At 37.4% G+C, this 20,449-nt stretch overlaps 2 protein-coding genes across 3 annotated transcripts in view; one reads left to right on the top strand and one right to left on the bottom strand.

Annotated features, from left to right (window-relative positions):
* The window catches only part of LOC149727657 (uncharacterized), a 33,649-nt gene extending 23,971 nt beyond the window's left edge, over positions 1-9,678 (top strand). Inside the window, exons 15-26 of the mRNA XM_089887741.1 lie at positions 240-472; positions 815-995; positions 1,423-1,519; positions 3,291-3,534; positions 3,834-3,921; positions 4,248-4,497; positions 4,948-5,058; positions 5,592-5,843; positions 6,100-6,373; positions 7,104-7,324; positions 7,831-8,030; positions 8,288-9,678. Coding sequence (XP_089743867.1) covers positions 240-472; positions 815-995; positions 1,423-1,519; positions 3,291-3,534; positions 3,834-3,921; positions 4,248-4,497; positions 4,948-5,058; positions 5,592-5,843; positions 6,100-6,373; positions 7,104-7,324; positions 7,831-8,030; positions 8,288-9,535 — 3,399 coding nt within the window. The 3' untranslated portion in view covers positions 9,536-9,678. The remainder of the gene's footprint in view (positions 1-239; positions 473-814; positions 996-1,422; positions 1,520-3,290; positions 3,535-3,833; positions 3,922-4,247; positions 4,498-4,947; positions 5,059-5,591; positions 5,844-6,099; positions 6,374-7,103; positions 7,325-7,830; positions 8,031-8,287) is intronic.
* A 6,028-nt stretch (positions 9,679-15,706) lies between these two features.
* Positions 15,707-20,090, bottom strand: LOC149727658 (glycoprotein-N-acetylgalactosamine 3-beta-galactosyltransferase 1-like). Of its 2 annotated transcripts, none has more exons than XM_089888622.1 (7): positions 19,843-20,090; positions 19,327-19,394; positions 18,573-18,721; positions 17,543-17,700; positions 17,070-17,195; positions 16,295-16,517; positions 15,707-16,110 (listed from the first exon to the last, which is right to left on the bottom strand). In XM_089888622.1, exons 1-7 carry the CDS (start codon positions 19,935-19,937, stop codon positions 15,934-15,936), a joined length of 996 nt encoding a protein of 331 aa, XP_089744748.1. In that variant the 5' UTR covers positions 19,938-20,090; the 3' UTR covers positions 15,707-15,933. The 2 variants fall into 2 exon arrangements, with proteins under 2 accessions (XP_089744748.1, XP_089744747.1); XM_089888621.1 differs by having other exon boundaries at positions 18,573-18,727.
* Between the last annotated feature and the right edge of the window lie 359 nt (positions 20,091-20,449).

The raw sequence follows: 20,449 nt of genomic DNA on the forward strand, positions 1-20,449 counted from the left end.
CGTGTATATTTCTGAGCGAAACACATAGTCGTAATTGCTTCAACTCAGTAATCATACAGGAACAAAAACAAAAGACACACTCATTTATAAAACGACATGTTATGTGCTTCGTAAATAAGCACGAGGTGTATAAAACAGAACACCCATGTTATAACGACTGTCGTTTCCGGCCACACGAGAATAAAGCAAGTTACATTTATGTATCCATTCATCCATTTATTCCCACTTAATCCACGCAGGTCGGCTTATACTTGGCATTGAGGGTCGGCAACTTCATTGAGGTTCGTTGGGCGATTCCTCACCGTTTGTACGTCATGGTGTCCGGCAAGTACGCGGGTCGAACCAAAGGACTTTGTGGTAACTTCAACGGGGACCCACATGATGATAGGATGACACCTGGCGGAAGAATATTGATGTCGGATCTGGAGTTTGGACAAAGTTGGGACGTTTTAGCCGGAAGCGCAAACTTTAGGTGGGTCGTCAGTAATCTCTAAAAGTTTGCAGATTTCTAGTAAATATAAAGTGTTTAAAAACAACATTCCGTTAATTGCTCCAAACCAATATTGCCCCCTATAGATTGCCCAAACTGTCAGCCATACATATCCCAAAAACATTATTTACGCACAAAAAAAATGATAAAAAAAGAATTACTCACAAAGTTACATAAGTGGTAACTCGTAAACGGGCACGAGGTGTATGAAACAGAACACCCGAGTTATAACGACTGTCGTTTCCCGCCACGCGAGGATAAACAAATTATATTCACTAATTGATTCATGACCACCAAATTCAACAAAGTATGTTTTCGCTACAGTTGCTCGGCCATCAGCACACTTGTGAACCCATGCTCCCATAATCCTTCCTTGGCGCGGAGGGCGAGAGAAATTTGTTCTTTTCTTCTAAACCGAAGAAGATTCGGTGATTGCCACAACATTGTCTCACCCAGTAGTTTCATCAACTCGTGTATAATCGACATATGCAGCACTTCTATTGAAGTAAGTTAAACGATACAACATACCATGTTAAGGGCTCCTGCTTCTGAATTGGAAGAGACAGGTTCGAGGCTAGACACTGCTTTCGTTGTGGGTGCATGTGTCTTTAAACAAAACACTTGTCGGCAATTGCTCCTCCAACCCAATGATTACCCATTGCCTAAATCAACCACAAAGTAACAGACTTGATGACTAGTAAGCTGGCACGAGGTGTATGAAACAGAACACCCGCGTTATTACAACTGTCCTTGCGTAGACATGTGAGGATAAATAAGTTACACACGTTGTAGGTCGTATGCTGGCACGAGGTGTATGGAACAGAATATCCGCGTTATAGCGGTTTTCGTTTCCCCGACCCAAAAGAAAAAAACAAGTCACATTCATTTATTCAATAAAATAAATACCCGTTTTCTTTAATATTTTTCAACAGCAAACCAACATGTACTTCTGCATTGCTCTCTCGGCCTACTCAGAAGAGTGCCTACGTCACGGAATTATATTAAATTGGAGAACGCCTGAAATTTGCCGTGAGTATATATTACGTCATAGTGTATTACGTCACTTTTGTGGTGGTTTTGATCTTAGCAGTCACACTAAGTTTCGGTGGCAAACATTTTGCTCTTGCTGTTTGTTTAACCTTTCCGAGTTGTTGAATTGACCATTTCCAAACACATCGGGCCTCGCATCGCACTCGGCGGTCCAAGGCGAACAGATAACCCGCGGCGAATTGTAAACGAATCGGTATCTTGTTGCTTTGATCGATGAGCTTCTCTGGCAGCATCATTTATATATTTAAAACAGCTTTAAATTATCACTACGTAATTTTATATTTTTACTACGTAAATCACCACGTAAAAGTATTAAACGAAAAACATTATTAAAAAAAAGAAAAAGTTCGTAAATGAACGGGAAACTACAGTATTTGTGGTACGCTAACATTAAACATATACACAACTAAACGGATATAAAAGGCGTGGCTGATAAACGTACCAGACAGATGGCGCACAACAGGTAAAATATTGTAAGTTGCTTGCAGGGTAGTGTGAGCGACTGACGTATTTCAAATGACGTCACAACAATGCTTCTTTGTGACGAAGGAGAAGCGACTTATGTTATGTTTGTTTTTATTTCTGCGGATTTTACACCGCGCAAAATCCGCTAGCAAAGGCGAGGGTACAACTTTAGGGGGTGGTTATGACATTCCTGAACGTTAAGAATTCGTTTCATCGTGAAATACGTTATGTAGTCGTGTAAAAACATTGTTTTTCTGGTCAATAACAACGATATTGTAGAATGGGGAAGGTGGGATACCTTTTACCTCTATTTTCTCGTTCTATTTAGTAGTAAGCAAAGAACATTCAAAGAATTATAAAACTATTTTCTCACTACTCCCATACACCGTTGTTAATTACATAAAACACGATCGAGATATTTGGATATTATGTGCCAAAGGTGTCCCATCTTTCCCCACTCTACTATAAGTAGATTGCGGTAAGATAGTTTATGTTTACATTTTCCTCCGATTGGGTAAACCAAGAACAATAAAAGAGTTATATACCCATATCATCACCACTCTAAAAGAACGTTAGTTGTTTAAAAATTCGTGGTAACCATATCAGTATTGCTCCCTGTATAATATATAGTAGGGTGGGGGAAAATGGGACACCTTTATTGTGTTTTTGCGTCCAAGGTAGTAAACACAGAACGTTTAAAGAACTCCCGTACACCGTTGTTAATTGTTTAAAACACGATCAGGTTATTTATATATTATGTGCTGATGGTGTCCTGTCCTCCCCACCCTACTATGTGTCAAAACATTACCAAATAGAACACGAATTAACACATTACCAAATAGAACACGAATTAGGATATTGTAACAAAATGGCGTCCATAACCTTAACAAGGACCCAACCACATGAAATAAAATATCCACGACCGCTGGGTAAAGTGAAAAATAAATCTGGACGAATAATTTTGAACGATTTGTTTTTGCTGGCACTCGTGGATAACTGAGTCACTGCTGGTAACTTATCAGTGGAAATTTTCTTCGTGTGTCATCCGGAAAACAAAAACTCTACTAATATTTTGACGTTGCTTAACGTAATACAACTTGTTGTTTTTATACTTTTAATCAAATTAACAAAGTTCAGGCTGATTAAAACAAAAGAACGGTACTTTACTCTCGTTATAACACGGTAAGGATAACAAAATATAGATAAAAAAGCAACTTATAAATGCCTAATTATTTGAACGAAGGTTTAATTTTCCCAAAAGCGTAACTGTCGTCATTAATTCCAGCAATCACTTGCATGAGCGGCAAAGTTTATACTGAATGTGGAAGCTCGTGTGTTCGTTATTGCCCTAGTGAAGTTACTGGTGGTTCCGTTTGTCCTACAAGTCAGAAGTGTGTTCCGGGTTGCTACTGCCCAAACGGGACAGTTTTGTATCAAAACAGATGCATTGAAGTTTCCCAATGCCCTTGTTTCTTACAAGGCAGACGTTTTGGTAACGGCTCTCGTCACAACAGGAACTGCCAGAGTTGGTAAGATCTTTAATTTACTTACCTAATTCAAACGATGTCAAAGACACGTATTGGTTTCGTACCCATACGAACCTGTAATTCACCGGGTCAAATCCTTGTTTTAACCAAGTAGTTGTGTTCTTGACATGGTAAAGTTGTATTTTGTCGCATATGCAAAGACAGCATTGGTTGGAATAAAACTTATATTAAATTTTATACTAGAATATCAGCAGTTCGTGATAAAATATTATTCCTGGCAGCAATATAGCACACCAGTAACAATATGTTAAAAAGAAATCAACAGACTTGATGTTTTCTAGTGTATGTTGGAACGGGGATTGGAGTTGTACTTTTAACAGCATGTTGTGTGATTACCCAGCTTCTGTAGTGAGAGGGCCTACTTCACAGGTTGGTCATTTTGGTGATGATGTAAAATGAACGAACTGGGTAACTTCCTAGCTAGTTCCAAGTGTTGGGGTAATAATAGGCCAACTGTGGATTCAATCACAATGTAAAACCGCCAGGAGTAGGTTCGGTGTTACAGGATAAGTCCCAAGTTGAACAATGGGTTTTCACTTTACATTAAAATAGATTTGGCATTGATATAAATTAACACTATATGAATAATTGGACAACAGGTCAACTCTGGCCTAAATTCTATGTCATCTGACATACATCGCCGTAGGATCTCATTTCTATGAAAAAAACATGGTTAAAAACCGTTATTTTTGCAGATTGTCCCGTATGGATATTCCGTTACTTTTTGCTGTGAGGTCGTTGGGATACCGACTCCTGTGGTCACATGGTATAGGAACGGGGTCGAGGTTACTGTAGGTAAAGAAAGAGGAAGCGGAGACATCGATGATCTGAACTCAACACTTTTCCTCAGCAATGTATCAGTGGCTGACGGAGGACCTTACACATGCAAAGCTACAAACAGACTTGGATCTCACAAATCAAACCCAGCGTTGTTGTCCATAATAGGTGAGCGTGTCACATTTTAAAGTCGTCAAAGTTAAACAAGACAATAAGTACAAAGTCCTCTTAAAAAATAATCACCCACAAAATAACATACTTTGTAACTTGTAAACTGGCACGGGGTGTATGAAACAGAACACTCGTGTTTAACGACTGCCGTTTTCTGGCCAAGCGAGGATAAAGTAAGTTACATTCATTCATAATATGGTACTCGACTCGATGTTAAAACCTATGGATTAGGGTTCCTCTCTTATTAAGTTGTTATTTAAGAATTTTCGAGTTTGAATTTACATGGAAAGCGATACAAGCGTATTTGAAGTTATTTCCTAGAATTTGCCAAACAAACCACATCGATTGTTTGATTTTAAGTTAATAATTTACTTCAAATGAGACGTAAGGTTTATCCCGTTATTATAAATCTAATCTCCACATTCTTAGACTTTATTTATGCCTTAGATTTAACAATGTCATCCTGCAACCCCCGCCCCGCTTCTAACTTTGTTCATCTTCCTGATGGTTGTTCAGTGGATGGCCAAGATGGCGGCACACGACCACATGGTATAGGAGGTTAGTAGAATGTTTTGCTGCTACCTTGTGGAAGAGTGGAGACTTATGTAGTTAAGTAGTAGGGTGGGGAAAGACGGGACACTTTTAGCTCGTATTATCTGATACTGATCGTGTTTTAACCAATTAACAATGGACTGTAGGAATCGTGAGGATACGGTTTTATAATTCTTTGAATGTTTTTTTACTACCTAATTGGACGAGAAAACGAAATAAAAAGGTGTCCCATCTTCCCTCACACTAATATATTATATTTTTCTAAGATATGCGTCCGAATCTATCAACCGTCACTAAGCTGGCGTAGCGAATGAATCTGACTATTCGCGGGGCGGGGTATAGTCAGTCGTTATAACTCGGGTGTTCTGTTTCGTACACTTTATGCCGCACGATTATTTGCCGCCATTTGTAGCTCAAATGCTTTGGTACCCGCGGTTCTGTTTTAATTAGGTTAAAAAAAAGCATTAAGAAAATTTTGTCACTGGCGTCACACACGTTCTTTTCTTATCAGTCATTTTTTTAACATTGTATTTTTGCAGTTAACGTCCTTGATTTGGGTCGGTGCATCGGAGAGCCGTGTTACATGCCGGTAGCTGGCGCTAAAGAATCCACAACTTGCACCGAGACACGTCACTGTTGTCAGCCATCCGAGACGGCCCCGATTCAAGTCCGATGTCGTCACGAACGTTATGCCACGTCATTCCTTATCACAGTGGTTCGACGTTGCGCATGCGCAGTATGCGTGAATGGAATGACGGTGGTGGAAGGCGTGGTCAAGTCAAAATCAACAGGTGATTGGTTATGGGCAATTTTGGTGTAATTAGTAGGACGATATATTTGGAAAATAGAATAAAACTTGAACGTAGTTGCTTTTTTCTTTTCGTTCTTCTAAAAATTTGACTTCGCGAATACAAAATATAGTCAACTCCGCTTAATCGGAGCATCGGACCAAATTTTGACCAATTCAAACTGGTCGGATTCGGTTAACTATATATAAATATTTGTGTTAGGTAAATTGGGTTGTTTAACTTATGTTATGCTTACCAGGCCGTCCAGTCAAGCACGTGAAACTTTCCCATCAAGGCCGTACAGTTGGTTATACATCCAGTACCGGTTCATTCCGGCTTCGGTTTCCGAATCTCCCAATAGAAACCCGCCACGTCACCATTACTATCTCTGACGTCATGTTCAAGAGATTCACGACAACGGTGAAGAACCTGCTGGTGCTTCCCGGGCAATCTACCTTACATAGTATAGTCATCCGACCGTGTCGTGTACGACTTCGCTTCAATGCATCTCTTGGTTTACAGTATGTATTCAGGTAATGTTTCAATATTTATTTCGTTTCTGCGAGGACTATTGTAGTAGGGTGGGAAAAGATGGGACACTTTTTATTCTATTTTCTCGTCCCATATGGTAGTAGACAAAAAAGTCAAAGAATTATAAAATGTAACCTCACGAATGCCATAGACCGTTGTTAATTGTTTAAAACACGATCAGGATATTTGAATATTATGTGCTAAAGGTGTCCCGTCTTCCCCTCCCCTCCCTACCCTTATATAAGTTCGAAATTGCTCTTCTGGCTCCTAATAAAATAATAGCCAGATTTACTTGCAATTCCCAAACGTTTTATACGGAGGTGCTACTTGGAAATGTCGCTTCTGGAACTGAGATTAAACAGTACTTGTTTTGAGCATTATTACATAACTAAAATATTTAAAAAATGGTTTATATTATAGTTTACACAACATTTGTTTTCAAACTTGCAAACTGAATTATTAAAAACTTAGTTTAACATGCAAAAATGCCAGTACAGATGAATCCAATCATCCTGCTAACATTGTCGGCATATTTATATCTTGAGCATGACACTAGCCTGAAGTTTCTTCAACCCATTGGTCGCTAATTTAAATACAAAAAAAAAACATGTTTATGTTGTATTATAAATGTTTTTATTATGTTGTTGCATGTCAAATGTAAAATCTCAGGCCATTTGCAAAATATTGATTTGTTCAGTTCAAGTATTTATATTAAACTTAATTCAACCCCAGACCAACCGCCGGCTACACGAACCGCATGCGGCTGCACATTCCTCCCAACTCTCTGATATTTGACAGTCAGACCAACCCATACAAAGGTATGGTGATCGCTGGCATCACTTTATTGGACAAACCGAACACGGCTGGTCATAACAGAAACGAGGATCCTTCGATGCCTGGTAGCTCAATCGCCATCAGTGTAGAAGGGGAGGAACAACTTTTAGAACCAACGGGTAAGTAATGACTTGTTTGATGACGCAGACATATAGGTTAGTGGGATGTATTGTATGAATAAATGTAATTTATATATCCTGGTAACTCGCGTAAGCTTGCACGAGGTGTATGAACACTAGTGTTATAACGTCTGTCGTTTTCTGGCCACGCCAGGATAAAGCAAGTTACATTATTCGTTCATCCTTGCGTTGCGGAGGAACAATAGTTGTTATAACACGGGTGTTTCATACACCGTGTGCCTAATTATAAGTTACCATGTGTGTATTACCTTCAGTAATGTGTGTATTACCTTCAGCACAGTGGTTAATGCGCCGCCTGTAGCCCAGAGTATATACGCTTCCGAGGCTTGACACTGCTACCATTGATGGCGTTTACAACTTTTTCAAAACACTGAACTGCAATTACCCCAACTCAGTGATCCATGTTAATTGTATCGCTCAAAATGCACCTTATTGCAATTCTAGCGATTCGATTTGTATTTAAACTAAACATACTTTTTTTGCAGTGATACTGTGCGTGTCGTTATACAACCGATCCGGTCACCCCCTTGATTTATTACCTGGTCGTACAGCAAGTCTAAGTCTCACATCACACGGTATCAGAGTGAAGCAATTACCTTGGGGTTTGGACGACTTGACAGGATACTGGAGAGAACACAGCGACAGAATTGAAGTTGTTCCGAAATACACGAAACGATCGAGAAAGGTATGAGATGGATTTTGTTACTAATATAGTATTGTGGGGTAATATGGGACACCTTTAGCACATAATATCCTGATCATTTTTGAAACAAATAACAACAGTCTATGGGAGGCGTGGGAATACGGTTTTATAATTTAGTTGCTATAGATTTTACTTATGTTATGTTCGCTGTGGATATTGAGACAAACATGTTTTGTGTTGGTTGTGAACTTTATTATAACTTTGGCGAATTAGTGACAATAGTTTACTTTTTCTCCAAGGTATTTGTCGTCACTGCAAAAATCCATCGGTTCAAAACTGCCTGGTCGTTGGGATTTGGTCGCAACCCTTGTTACATCCGAGCCCGAGTACTCGACTCTCAAAATGAAAGTGTTCCTGCCGTCCGAATCGCGTTTAGGTCGAGTAATGAAGATGGTAAAGCTGCCATGATGATGACGCATAAACGAGATTCCGGCAGAGGGCGCACGAGATTTCCCTGGTACGTAGAAGATATGACAAGCTCAAGAGATTATCCCAACGGTGTCTGCTTGCCAGTTGGTTGTACAAACACTGGTGTCTTGTTTGCATCAAGACTCGGAAACGATCTCGTGTTATTGGAACCCGAAGTGCCGCCTATGGAGATGGGCCAAGTAAAACAAGTACACAGGCATAATGGACGCACTCGTTCATCGGGTAGACGACTTTCTAAAGTGTTAAAAACAGCCACGCCAACTCGTAACTCAAGCGGCGTCATCCACACTGCGTATTTTCGACGAAAGGAAGAATGTAGGGAAACAAGGCCAGAGTTACAAACGTATGTTTTCAGAGACAGATCTGAGCCGCGGGACGGTAGTGTATTATCACGGTCTCGCTTCAACTACAGGAACAAAGTTATTCAAACGTTTGTAGTTTCCAGCGAGCGAGACGGTGTAAGGGGGAGCCGGAGCTCGACTCCTATGAAAAGGTTCTGCCATATTAAAGTAAATGTGACAAGCAGACCAAATATTGGGAGACGAATATCAGCACCAAGCAGTCAAAGTGTTATTGAGGCTGTTACGTTGAGGAATCGAACCAACGTAGCTCATAACCAAACCACAATACTGGGGTGGCGTCACGCTATGCTGCGACCGTTTAACCCCCACCGTACAGAAGAACAGAGTGTTTGTGTCGAATATTTATGTGACAACGGACGAGTGTCACCCTCTGATGTCACTGTTGTGCATTTAACCATACGTCACGCACTGAACAATGAAGTGGGAAATGACGTGTTGAGTTTGATGACGCAACCAAGATGCAACTTCTCGCCGCGCGGCTCGACGGTGCGTGGAAGTTTTAGAACTCAAAGCCCTCCCAACGCGGGAGGTTACGTTAACGTAAGAACCCGCGCTAGTTCGCGATCGCGAGTTGCGTCATTCCGGCGTCATAGACGCGAGTTCGGTATCGAATTCGAAGGTCGAACGATCGCGGAATCGCATCGAAAGTGCATGAGTTCGAAAAAATATGTTGCCGCCTTTTTCGACTGCCGGTAGTGCTGCCAGCTAACAGTGTTGCAAGATATATTTAAAGTTCAACGTTACCTATAGTTTATTTCTTATTTATATACCGGGCTGGTCCTGGTTGTGCATATACTTTACGCTTTAAGAGCTTTGTGAATATAACCCCTTGCCGAAGATATGTGTAGTTATATTACCATACTTTTCCAAACAACGACACTGGGCCAAGTAATCCAGAATTGCTGTAGTTAATAATGGAGCCACGCACGAATTCCATGTTATGCAAGAACACGAACAAAACTGTATTTAAGACATTTTTATATCCGGTGACCAGAACCCGCAGAGTCGATAAATATTATTCCTTTCCGGACATTATTGAGAATTAACTTTCCGAAGTCTAGTAGCCATTAGTTCCGTTGAGCCATTAGTTCCATATTTTGGTTTGTTGGCACCATAATTTTGTGCTTTGAGACTTTACTTAGGTCTGTTGGAACCATATATAGGTAACTTTGAACAATAATCAGGTCTGTTGGGACCATAATTCCATCTGTCGAAACCATATTTAGGTCTGTTGTTATCAAAATTAGGTCTATTAAGACCATATTTACTATAATTTTATCTGTTGGGATCGTTTGAGGACGATAATTTTGTCTGTTGGGACCATAAATCTGCCTGTTGGGACCATAGTTAGGTCTGTTGGGGCCACAATTGAGCCATTAGGACCATAATTTTGTCTGTTGGGGCCATTTTTAAGTCTGTTTTTGGCCATAATTATGTCTGTTGTGACCATATTTATGTCTGTTGGGAAAAAAATATGTCTGTTGGGACCATATTTATGTCTGTTGGGACAAAAATATGTCTGTTGGGATAATATTTATGTCCGTTGGGACCATATTTATGTCTGTTGGGACCATATTTATGTTTGTTGGGACAAAAATATGTCTGTTGGGACCATATTTATGTCCGTTGGGACCATATTTATGTCCGTTGGGACCATAATTATGTCTGTTGGGACCATATTTATGTCTGTTGGGACCATATTTATTTCCGTTGGGACCATATTTATGTCTGTTGGGACCACATTTATGTTTGTTGTGACGTAATTTAATTATGTGATGTAATTTAATAGTCATAATTATGTCCGTTGTTGATATTAATATTTATGTCTGTTGTGATAATAATTATGTCCGTTGGAACCATATTTATGTCTGTTAGGATCATTTTTATGTCTGTTGTGATACTAATTATGTCCGTTGGGGTCCAATTTATGTCTGTTGTGATAGTAATTATGTTTGTTGGAACCCTATTTATGTCTGTTGGGACCATAATTATGTCTGTTGGGACCATAATTATGTCTGTTAGGACCATTTTTATGTCCGTTGAGACCATAATTGTGTCTGTTGTGATAATATTTATGTCTGTTGGGACCATATTTATGTCCGTTGGGACCATATTTATGTCTGTTGGGACCATAATTATGTCCGTTGGGACCATATTTATGTCTGTTGGGACCATATTTATGTCTGTTGGGACCATAATTATGTCTGTTAGGACCATTTTTATGTCCGTTGAGACCATAATTGTGTCTGTTGTGATAATATTTATGTCCGTTGGGACCATATTTATGTCTGTTGGGACCATATTTATGTCTGTTGGGACCATAATTGTGTCTGTTGGGACCATATTTATGTCCGTTGGGACCATATTTATGTCTGTTGGGACCACATTTATGTTTGTTGTGACGTAATTTAATTATGTGACGTAATTTAATAGTCATAATTATGTCCGTTGTTGATATTAATATTTATGTCTGTTGTGATAATAATTATGTCCGTTGGAACCATATTTATGTCTGTTAGGATCATTTTTATGTCTGTTGTGATACTAATTATGTCCGTTGGGGTCAAATTTATGTCTGTTGTGATAGTATTTATGTCCGTTGGAACCGTATTTATGTCTGTTGGAACCATATTTATGTCTGTTAGGACCATTTTTATGTCCGTTGAGACCATAATTATGTGTGTTGTGATACTAATTATGTCTGTTGGGGCCAAATTTATATCTGTTGTGATAATATTTATGTCCGTTGGGACCATATTTATGTCTGTTGTGATAGTAATTATGCCCGTTGGAACCATATTTATGTCCGTTGTCTATTAGGACCATTTTTATGTCCGTTGAGACCTTAATTAGGTCTGTTGTGATAATAATTATGTCTGTTATGTCCGTTGTCTATTAGGACCATTTTTATGTCCGTTGAGACCTTAATTATGTCTGTTGTAATAATAATTAGCTGGCCATATTTATGTTTGCTGTGGGCCATATTTATGTCCGTTGAGATGATAATTATGTCTGTTGTGACCATAATTATGTCTGTTGTGACCATATTTATGTCTGTTGGGACCATAATATTTATGTTTGTTGGGACAAAAATATGTCTGTTGGGACCATATTTATGTCCGTTGGGACCATATTTATGTCCGTTGGGACCATAATATTTATGTTTGTTGGGACAAAAATATGTCTGTTGGGACCATATTCATGTCTGTTGGGACCATATTTATGTCCGTTGGGACCATATTTATGTCCGTTGGGACCATATTTATGTCTGTTGTGACGTAATTTAATTATGTGACGTAATTTAATAGTCATAACTATGTCCGTTGTTGATATTAATATTTATGTCTGTTGTGATAATAATTATGTCCGTTGGAATCATATTTATGTCTGTTAGGACCATTTTTATGTCTGTTGTGATACTAATTATGTCCGTTGGGATCAAATTTATGTCTGTTGTGATAGTAATTATGTCTGTTGGGGCCAAATTTATGTCTGTTGTGATAATATTTATGTCCGTTGGGACCATATTTATGTCCGTTGGAACCATATTATGTCTGTTAGGACCATTTTTATATCCGTTGAGACCATAATATGTGTGTTGTGATACTAATTATGTCTGTTGGGGCCAAATTTATGTCTGTTGTGATAATATTTATGTCCGTTGGGACCATATTTATGTCCGTTGGAACCGTATTTATGTCTGAGAGGACCATTTTTATGTCCGTTGAGACCATAATTATGTGTGTTGTGATACTAGTTATGTCTGTTGGGGCCAAATTTATGTCTGTTGTGATAATAATTATGTCTGTTGTGGGCCATATTTATGTCTGTTGTGATAGTAATTATGTCCGTTAGGACCATTTTTATGTCCGTTGAGACCATAATTATGTCTGTTGTGATAATATTTATGTCCGTTGGAACCATATTTATGTCTGTTGTGATAATATTTATGTCCGTTGGAACCATATTTATGTCTGTTGTGATAATATTTATGTCCGTTGGGACCATATTTATGTCCGTTGGAACCGTATTTATGTCTGAGAGGACCATTTTTATGTCCGTTGAGACCATAATTATGTGTGTTGTGATACTAGTTATGTCTGTTGGGGCCAAATTTATGTCTGTTGTGATAATAATTATGTCTGTTGTGGGCCATATTTATGTCTGTTGTGATAGTAATTATGTCTGTTAGGACCATTTTTATGTCCGTTGAGACCATAATTATGTCTGTTGTGATAATATTTATGACCGTTGAGACCATATTTATGTCTGTTGTGATGGTAATTATGTTCGTTGGAACCATATTTATGTCCGTTGGAACCATATTTATGTCCGTTGGAACCGTATTTATGTCTGAGAGGACCATTTTTATGTCCGTTGAGACCATAATTATGTGTGTTGTGATACTAATTATGTCTGTTGGGGCCAAATTTATGTCTCTTGTGATAGTAATTATGTTCGTTGGAACCATATTATTTCTGTTAGGACCATTTTTATGTCCGTTGAGACCATAATTATGTCTGTTGTGATAATATTTATGACCGTTGAGACCATATTTATGTCTGTTGTGATGGTAATTATGTTCGTTGGAACCGTATTTATGTCCGTTGGAACCATATTTATGTCCGTTGTGATGGTAATTATGTCTGTTGGAACCATATTTATGTCTGTTAGAACCATTTTTATGTCCGTTGAGACCATAATTATGTCTGTTGTGATACTAATTATGTTTGTTGGGGCCAAATTTATGTCTGTTGTGATAATATTTATGTCTGTTGTGATAATATTTATGTCTGTTGGGAACATATTTCTGTCCGTTGTGAAATAATTATGTCTGTTGTGAAATAATTATGTCTGTTGGAACCATATTTATGTCCGTTGTGATAGTAGCCAAAATTATGTCCGTTGTGATAATATTTATGTCCGTTGGGATCATATTTATGTCTGTTGGGGTCATATTTATGTCCGTTGGGATAATAATTGTGTCCGTTGGAACCATTTTTATGTCCGTTGGGGCCAAATTTATGTCGGTTGTGATAATATTTATGTCCGTTGGGACCATATTTATGTCCGTTGAGATAATAATTATGTCTGTTGTGATACTAATTATGTCTGTTGTGGCCAAATTTATGTCTGTTGTTATAATATTTATGTCCGTTGGGGCCAAATTTATGTCTGTTGTGATAATATTTATGTCCGTTGGGGCCAAATTTATGTCTGTTGTGATACTAATCATGTCTGTTGGGACCATATTTATGTCCGTTGGGGCCAAATTTATGTCCGTTGAGATAATAATCATATTTATGTCTGTTGTGATAATATTTATGTCTGTTGGGACCATATTTATGTCTGTTGGGACCATATTTATGTCTGCCGTGGGCCATATTTATGTCCGTTGAGATAATAATCATATTTATGTCTGTTGTGGGTCAAATTTATGTCCATTGTGATACTAATTATGTCTGTTGGAGCCAAATTTGTGTCCGTTGTGATAATATTTATGTCCGTTGGCAACATAAAGGCCCCAACAGACATAAATAGCCCCAACAGACATAAATATTATCACAACAGACATAAATATGGCCCCAACAGACATAATTATTTCACAACAGACATAAGTATGGTCCCAACGGACGTAATTATTATCACAACAGACATAAATACGGTCCCAACGGACATAATTATTATCACAACAGACGTAAATATGGTCCCAACGGACGTAATTATTATCCCAACGGACATAATTATTATCACAACAGACATAAATATGGCCCCAACAGACATAATTATTTCACAACCGACATAAATATGGTCCCAACAGACAAAAATATTATCCCAACAGACATAAATATGGTCCCAACAGACATAAATATGGTCCCAACAGACATAAATATGGTCCCAACAGACATAATTATTTCACAACAGACATAAATATGGCCCCAACAGACATCTCCAACAGACATAAATGGCAACATAAAGGCCCCAACAGACATAAATGTTATCCCAACGGACATAAATATGGCCCCAACAGACATAATTATTTCACAACAGACATAAATATGGCCCCAACAGACATCTCCAACAGACATAAATGGCAACATAAAGGCCCCAACGGACATAAATATTATCCCAACGGACATAAATATGGCCCCAACAGACATAAATATTATCACAACAGACATAAATATGGCCCCAACAGACATAATTATTTCACAACAGACATAAATATGGTCCCAACGGACGTAATTATTATCACAACAGACGTAATTATTATCCCAACGGACGTAATTATTATCACAACAGACATAAATACGGCCCCAACAGACATAATTATTTCACAACAGACATAAATACGGTCCCAACAGACATAAATATTATCCCAACGGACATAAATATGGCCCCAACAGACATAAATATTATCACAACAGACATAAATATGGCCCCAACAGACATAATTATTTCACAACAGACATAAATATGGTCCCAACGGACGTAATTATTCTCCCAACAGACATAAATATTATCCCAACAGACATAAATATGGTCCCAACAGACATAATTATTTCACAACAGACATAAATATGGTCCCAACGGACGTAATTATTATCCCAACGGACATAAATAGGGCCCCAACAGACATAAATATCATCCCAACGGACATAAATATTGTCCTTAAATGGTCCCAACATGTAAAATTATGGTAACTATGATCACAACAGATCTAATTATGGCCTCGACAGTATGTTGGGATAATAATTATGTCTGTTGGGATATTAATGTCTGTTGTGAACCTAATTATGTCTGTTGTGACATATTTATGTTTGTTGGGGCCATATTTGTGTCTGTTAACAGATCAACACGAATATATTTTCTTCAATGTAGTCTTTTATTTACTATACCAACATATGTGGCAACAAAACACACATTACAATCCACACAGTTATTCTGTGACACTCTTGTAAATAAGTGGTTATCTTATGTAGTTAAATAGCAACTACAAAGTTTGTGCTTCTAAATTCCACTTGGTGTTTGAACACTTCTTGACTCCGTGGCTCTTGAGCAACCTTTGTGGCTTCACTTGACACACCACGCTTTCACACTTTGACACCAAGGACTTCTGTGGTATTTGTATCATTCATTTGTACTTGAACGTAACTTTGAGCTTTGACACCATACGCCTCCATACGGTATATAAAGTGATGTATTATGTGCATCATATCTGGTTGTACGTAATGAAACGAAATCATATGTTTAGAGCAACATCCGGGACCCTGAAGCAAAAAGACAAATTTAATATAAGAGATTTTTAATGTGATTATAAAAATAGATTTTAATTATTCCTCTTTCAGGCCTGCGATTCTAGTTTTTTTCTATTTATTTTATCCCAGTACAAAAAATCAAAATATTGTTAGAAATTCATTACTGAATAAAACACAGAGCAGTCTCTATACTTACAGAAGGGTTGGGGTGAGCTATGTACTTCCAATACCAGCTATCTTTTGGTATGTTTCCTGGTAAGATATGCAATGCAGGAGAGAAAGGAAAAAAGGTTTCCTTCTTCTCTGGATCTCTCGAATCCATGGTTTTTACCCCAATGTGTTGCATACATCGACCAATTTCTAAATCTTCATTAGAATCAAGGGGGATACATCTTTGTGTACGAGTTGCGCGATCAAATCTGAATTAATCTCTTTATTTTTTATAAATTACTGTGGTGGAAGATGGGACCCCTTTAGCACATATTATCCAAACATCCTGATTATGTTTTAAACAATTAACAACAGTCTATGGAAGTCCTGAGGATACAGTTTTAAAATTCTTTAAATGTTCTGTGTTTACTACCAAATGGGATAAAAAAATAAAATGAAAAGGGGTCCCATCTCCCCCATGCTACTATATATTCATATTTTCGTTTTTTTATTTTTTTTAAATTTTTATACAAATTTTATCTCTTCCGCCACGGTACAGAAGATTGGTATACAAAAACAAAAGGAAAGTGATAGCAGGCTTATGGAAAAAACAAAAGAACAAAACATATTATAACAAGTAGTTTAATCTAATAAACCATTAATTAAACACCAAGTTGTAAATTGTTGCATAAAATTTCAGAAGAATTAAAGGAGTTGTGAGCAAAAAAAGTTTCAAAGTCTTGCTGTACAATATCTAGTGTTCAAATGTTCCAGATGGTTCTGTTTTGATTTAAATAAGATATTTTTGTGTGGACACTTACCTACTTAGTGCAGCTTTACTCAATACATAACCAGCCCCCCCGCTCATGTAACCTTGTTTAACCATTGGTGTAAACTTACGACCAAAATACATGGGCAAGTATGGGTCGTGGTCCTTTAACAACAACCTGTAGATTACATTGGTTCAGAATCAACAGCTGTTAATTCTGCTACCAAAAAGAATGTAAATAATCATTCAGTGGCATATCTGGAATAAAAAAGTAGTCTATTTCGGACGTTTCGACAGCCATTCGGCAAGACTTCATTTTACATATGGTTGGCAATTCAGACAACCCATAAGAAACCACTATGTTGGAGCGAGTGTTATTGAGTGTCTAGCCCAACAATAGTGGCAGGGCCAAGCTTTGAACCTGTATCCTCTAGTCTATAAGCAAGTACCAACCGCTATGCGACATGGCTGAACATATACATTCCACCAGAACAAGATTTTTATAAAATATTTAAATTTTCTTACTTTAAATTTTCAATTATAACATAAGTATCATCATCAGCTTTGAGGAACCAATCCGCTTCATCTTTATGATGCGTCCAAATATACTGAAACGCAGCTGCTGTTTTATCATAAAGATGTTCCCTACCTTCCTTTACGCCTAACCCGATAGCTGGCAATTTCTGAAACACAAATATTTATTAACTTTTTTATAAAATACATTGCAAATAGATAACAAATAAAGTATATTACACGAAACATGCATAACTATTACTTGTACTGCACAATTTCAGAAATACAAATATTTGTTTAAAAGTACTCTGGAAATATTACTAAAATAAAGTATAGTAGAGTGTGGGAAGATGGGACACTTTTTCATTCTATTTTCTCATCTCATTTGCTAGTAAACAAGGAACTTTCAAAGAATTATAAAAACTGTATCCTCACAACTCCCATAGACCATTGTTAATTGTTTGAAGCATGTCAGGATATTTAGATATTATGTACCAAAGGTGTCCCCTCTTACTCCACAGAACTATACATGACATGAAGCATGCATGTTTATTACTAGTTTTTAGTTTAACCTTAAGTTATTTGTTGAAACAATGGTGTGCAAGCCAGTAGGTAAATCAAAAATATCAGAGGGACAAAACCAAATTATATTTTATATTGCTATTTTTTAAATTTAATTGGGGTTTCTGAACATTGATTGGTTTTCAAACAGGGGTGGCCCTTGCCTTTGATGGCAGTTACTGCACTCTAAAGAGTTCTCATGCGTCATTTATAGTCAGAAAAAGTTTAAGACGTGTGTTATTTGTAAATACATTATTGGCAAAAATGAAATCATGAGCGTATGAGCCTAAGAAATATTTAACTTTTTACAAACTTTGACACAAGTGAAGAATCCTCCAGTATGATACAGAATAGGCTGGTGGAAAATGTTAGAGGTTGCTAATTGGTAGTTAAGGGTTAGTGGTAAGGGTTAGTTATTGGTTTAGCAGTCAGATAACATAGGTGGGGATTCTTCACTAAACCCAAACTCTTCCCCAAATACCTCGTTATCTTCCGAGCTCATGAACAATATTTTATCACATCTTCTCCCCCAAGTATCCCTCACATGCACAGCTTTCGTAAACAACGTCATCGGTGATGTCATCACCCAGCACAAGACACGAACATTGCTGATGTTTTTTGCTGTCGATTCTGCAGCTAAAAATAGAGACGAATCAATGAATGTAACAATTATAATTCTTGTGTAGTAGGACAACTACAGTCGTTATAACAAGGGTGTTCTATCCCATACGTATCGTGTAAGAGACTAAAACAGGGTATAATTATATTTATCTCTTCTAATACAGTAGTGAGGTTTATTAAACTTATACATAAATTTCAAACTGTGGCACGGACCTTTAGTACCCTGCCCGAACTGCATCATATATTTAGTGTATATTTATATATGGGGACTGTAACATAAAAAGAAGAAACCAATCTTTAATTTTATGTGTCTCTTATGGCGCAGTCTGTTTTAATCATCCTTAATAAAGTAACGATGCGTTTGAAGATTGAATCTAATGAAACAAACTAACACATAGGCTGTAAATTGTGGAACAGTTTGTTTAATTTAACTTGGTGAAGCAAAAATATATTTTTATTTACTTTGAACCTGACAAGCCACATATTGTACTGACATTGGTCATAAAAGGATTGTTGTATTATGGCAAAGTGATCTGGCTTCCAGTGGCATGAAAATGAAAACCATATCCCCACCTGCCCCACCCGTGTTAGAAATAAAACAAACATATAAATACCGCATGTTGTAGTTTCTGTTCTTGTTGACACGAAATTATATTGTGATACTTCTGGTGATCGAACTGGCCTAAAAACTCAAGTATCAAAAATCTTAAGCAATGAAAAGTTTCAATTTTCACCCTCTAGAATTAGCTATGCCAATCTTTTATTGGAGTTTAGCTATAATGTACCATATACCCGGTTCTATGATAATGTCCCACAAACCACAGGATCATAATTCGATGTTTCTCGATTAATTAATAAGTGTCATAGACAAATTTTATTAGTTAGGGGGAGGGCAAACCAATTTATATCGCTATTACAACAAGTTCCAAGCCTTTGCAATTTGTCTGGAGTAGTGATTAGTTAGGACTAGCATCTCGATGTAATGGGCTAATCTTGGCCTAAATCCTAGGACCCATGGCATGTCACGCTGCCGGGCCTCACCCATATAGAACAAACTATTAGTTAGAATGACCCCCAAGCTGGCTTCCTTGGATGCCCGCCACTACAAATAATACAAAAACTTCTCTTACCTTAAACTTGTATCACTGTATTTATGTAAAGTTACCGCAATCAACCCTCCTATTACGAGACCGCAGATAAATAACAGAAACTCGTTTCTTCGCATTTCATTTGTTCGCTAATCACAACAATGCCTTTAACCCGAATGTATCAATTTACTCAGATCAGTTTTGCAATTTATAAATCATTAACTTAACAAACAAACTAGTTGTTTGCATTGCAAGTAAACTGCATACGAACAAACTGTGGCATAAAACTCATGTATCAATTTACTCATTATTTTGCGGCTACAATTGTATCAATTTACTCATAAAACTCATGTATCAATTTATTTATTTTTAATGTATCAATTTACTCAGATCAGTTTTGCAATTTATAAATCATTAACTTAACAAACAAACTAGTTGTTTGCATTGCAAGTAAACTGCATACGAACAAACAATGATGATCAGAGTAATCATATCAAACACACAAGTAATCAAAGTTAATTTCCCAGAAATGATCGCTTCCAAATGCTGCAGTTTTCAATCAACTTCTTAGAACATCAAGAAGACCTGTCTTAAAACTAAAACTTTATATTCAGATTTAACTTACATTGTGTGCATTATAGGATACACA

The sequence above is a fragment of the Ciona robusta genome, chromosome 11 (assembly GCF_009617815.1).
Source record: "Ciona robusta chromosome 11, ASM961781v2".
NCBI lineage: Eukaryota > Metazoa > Chordata > Ascidiacea > Phlebobranchia > Cionidae > Ciona > Ciona robusta.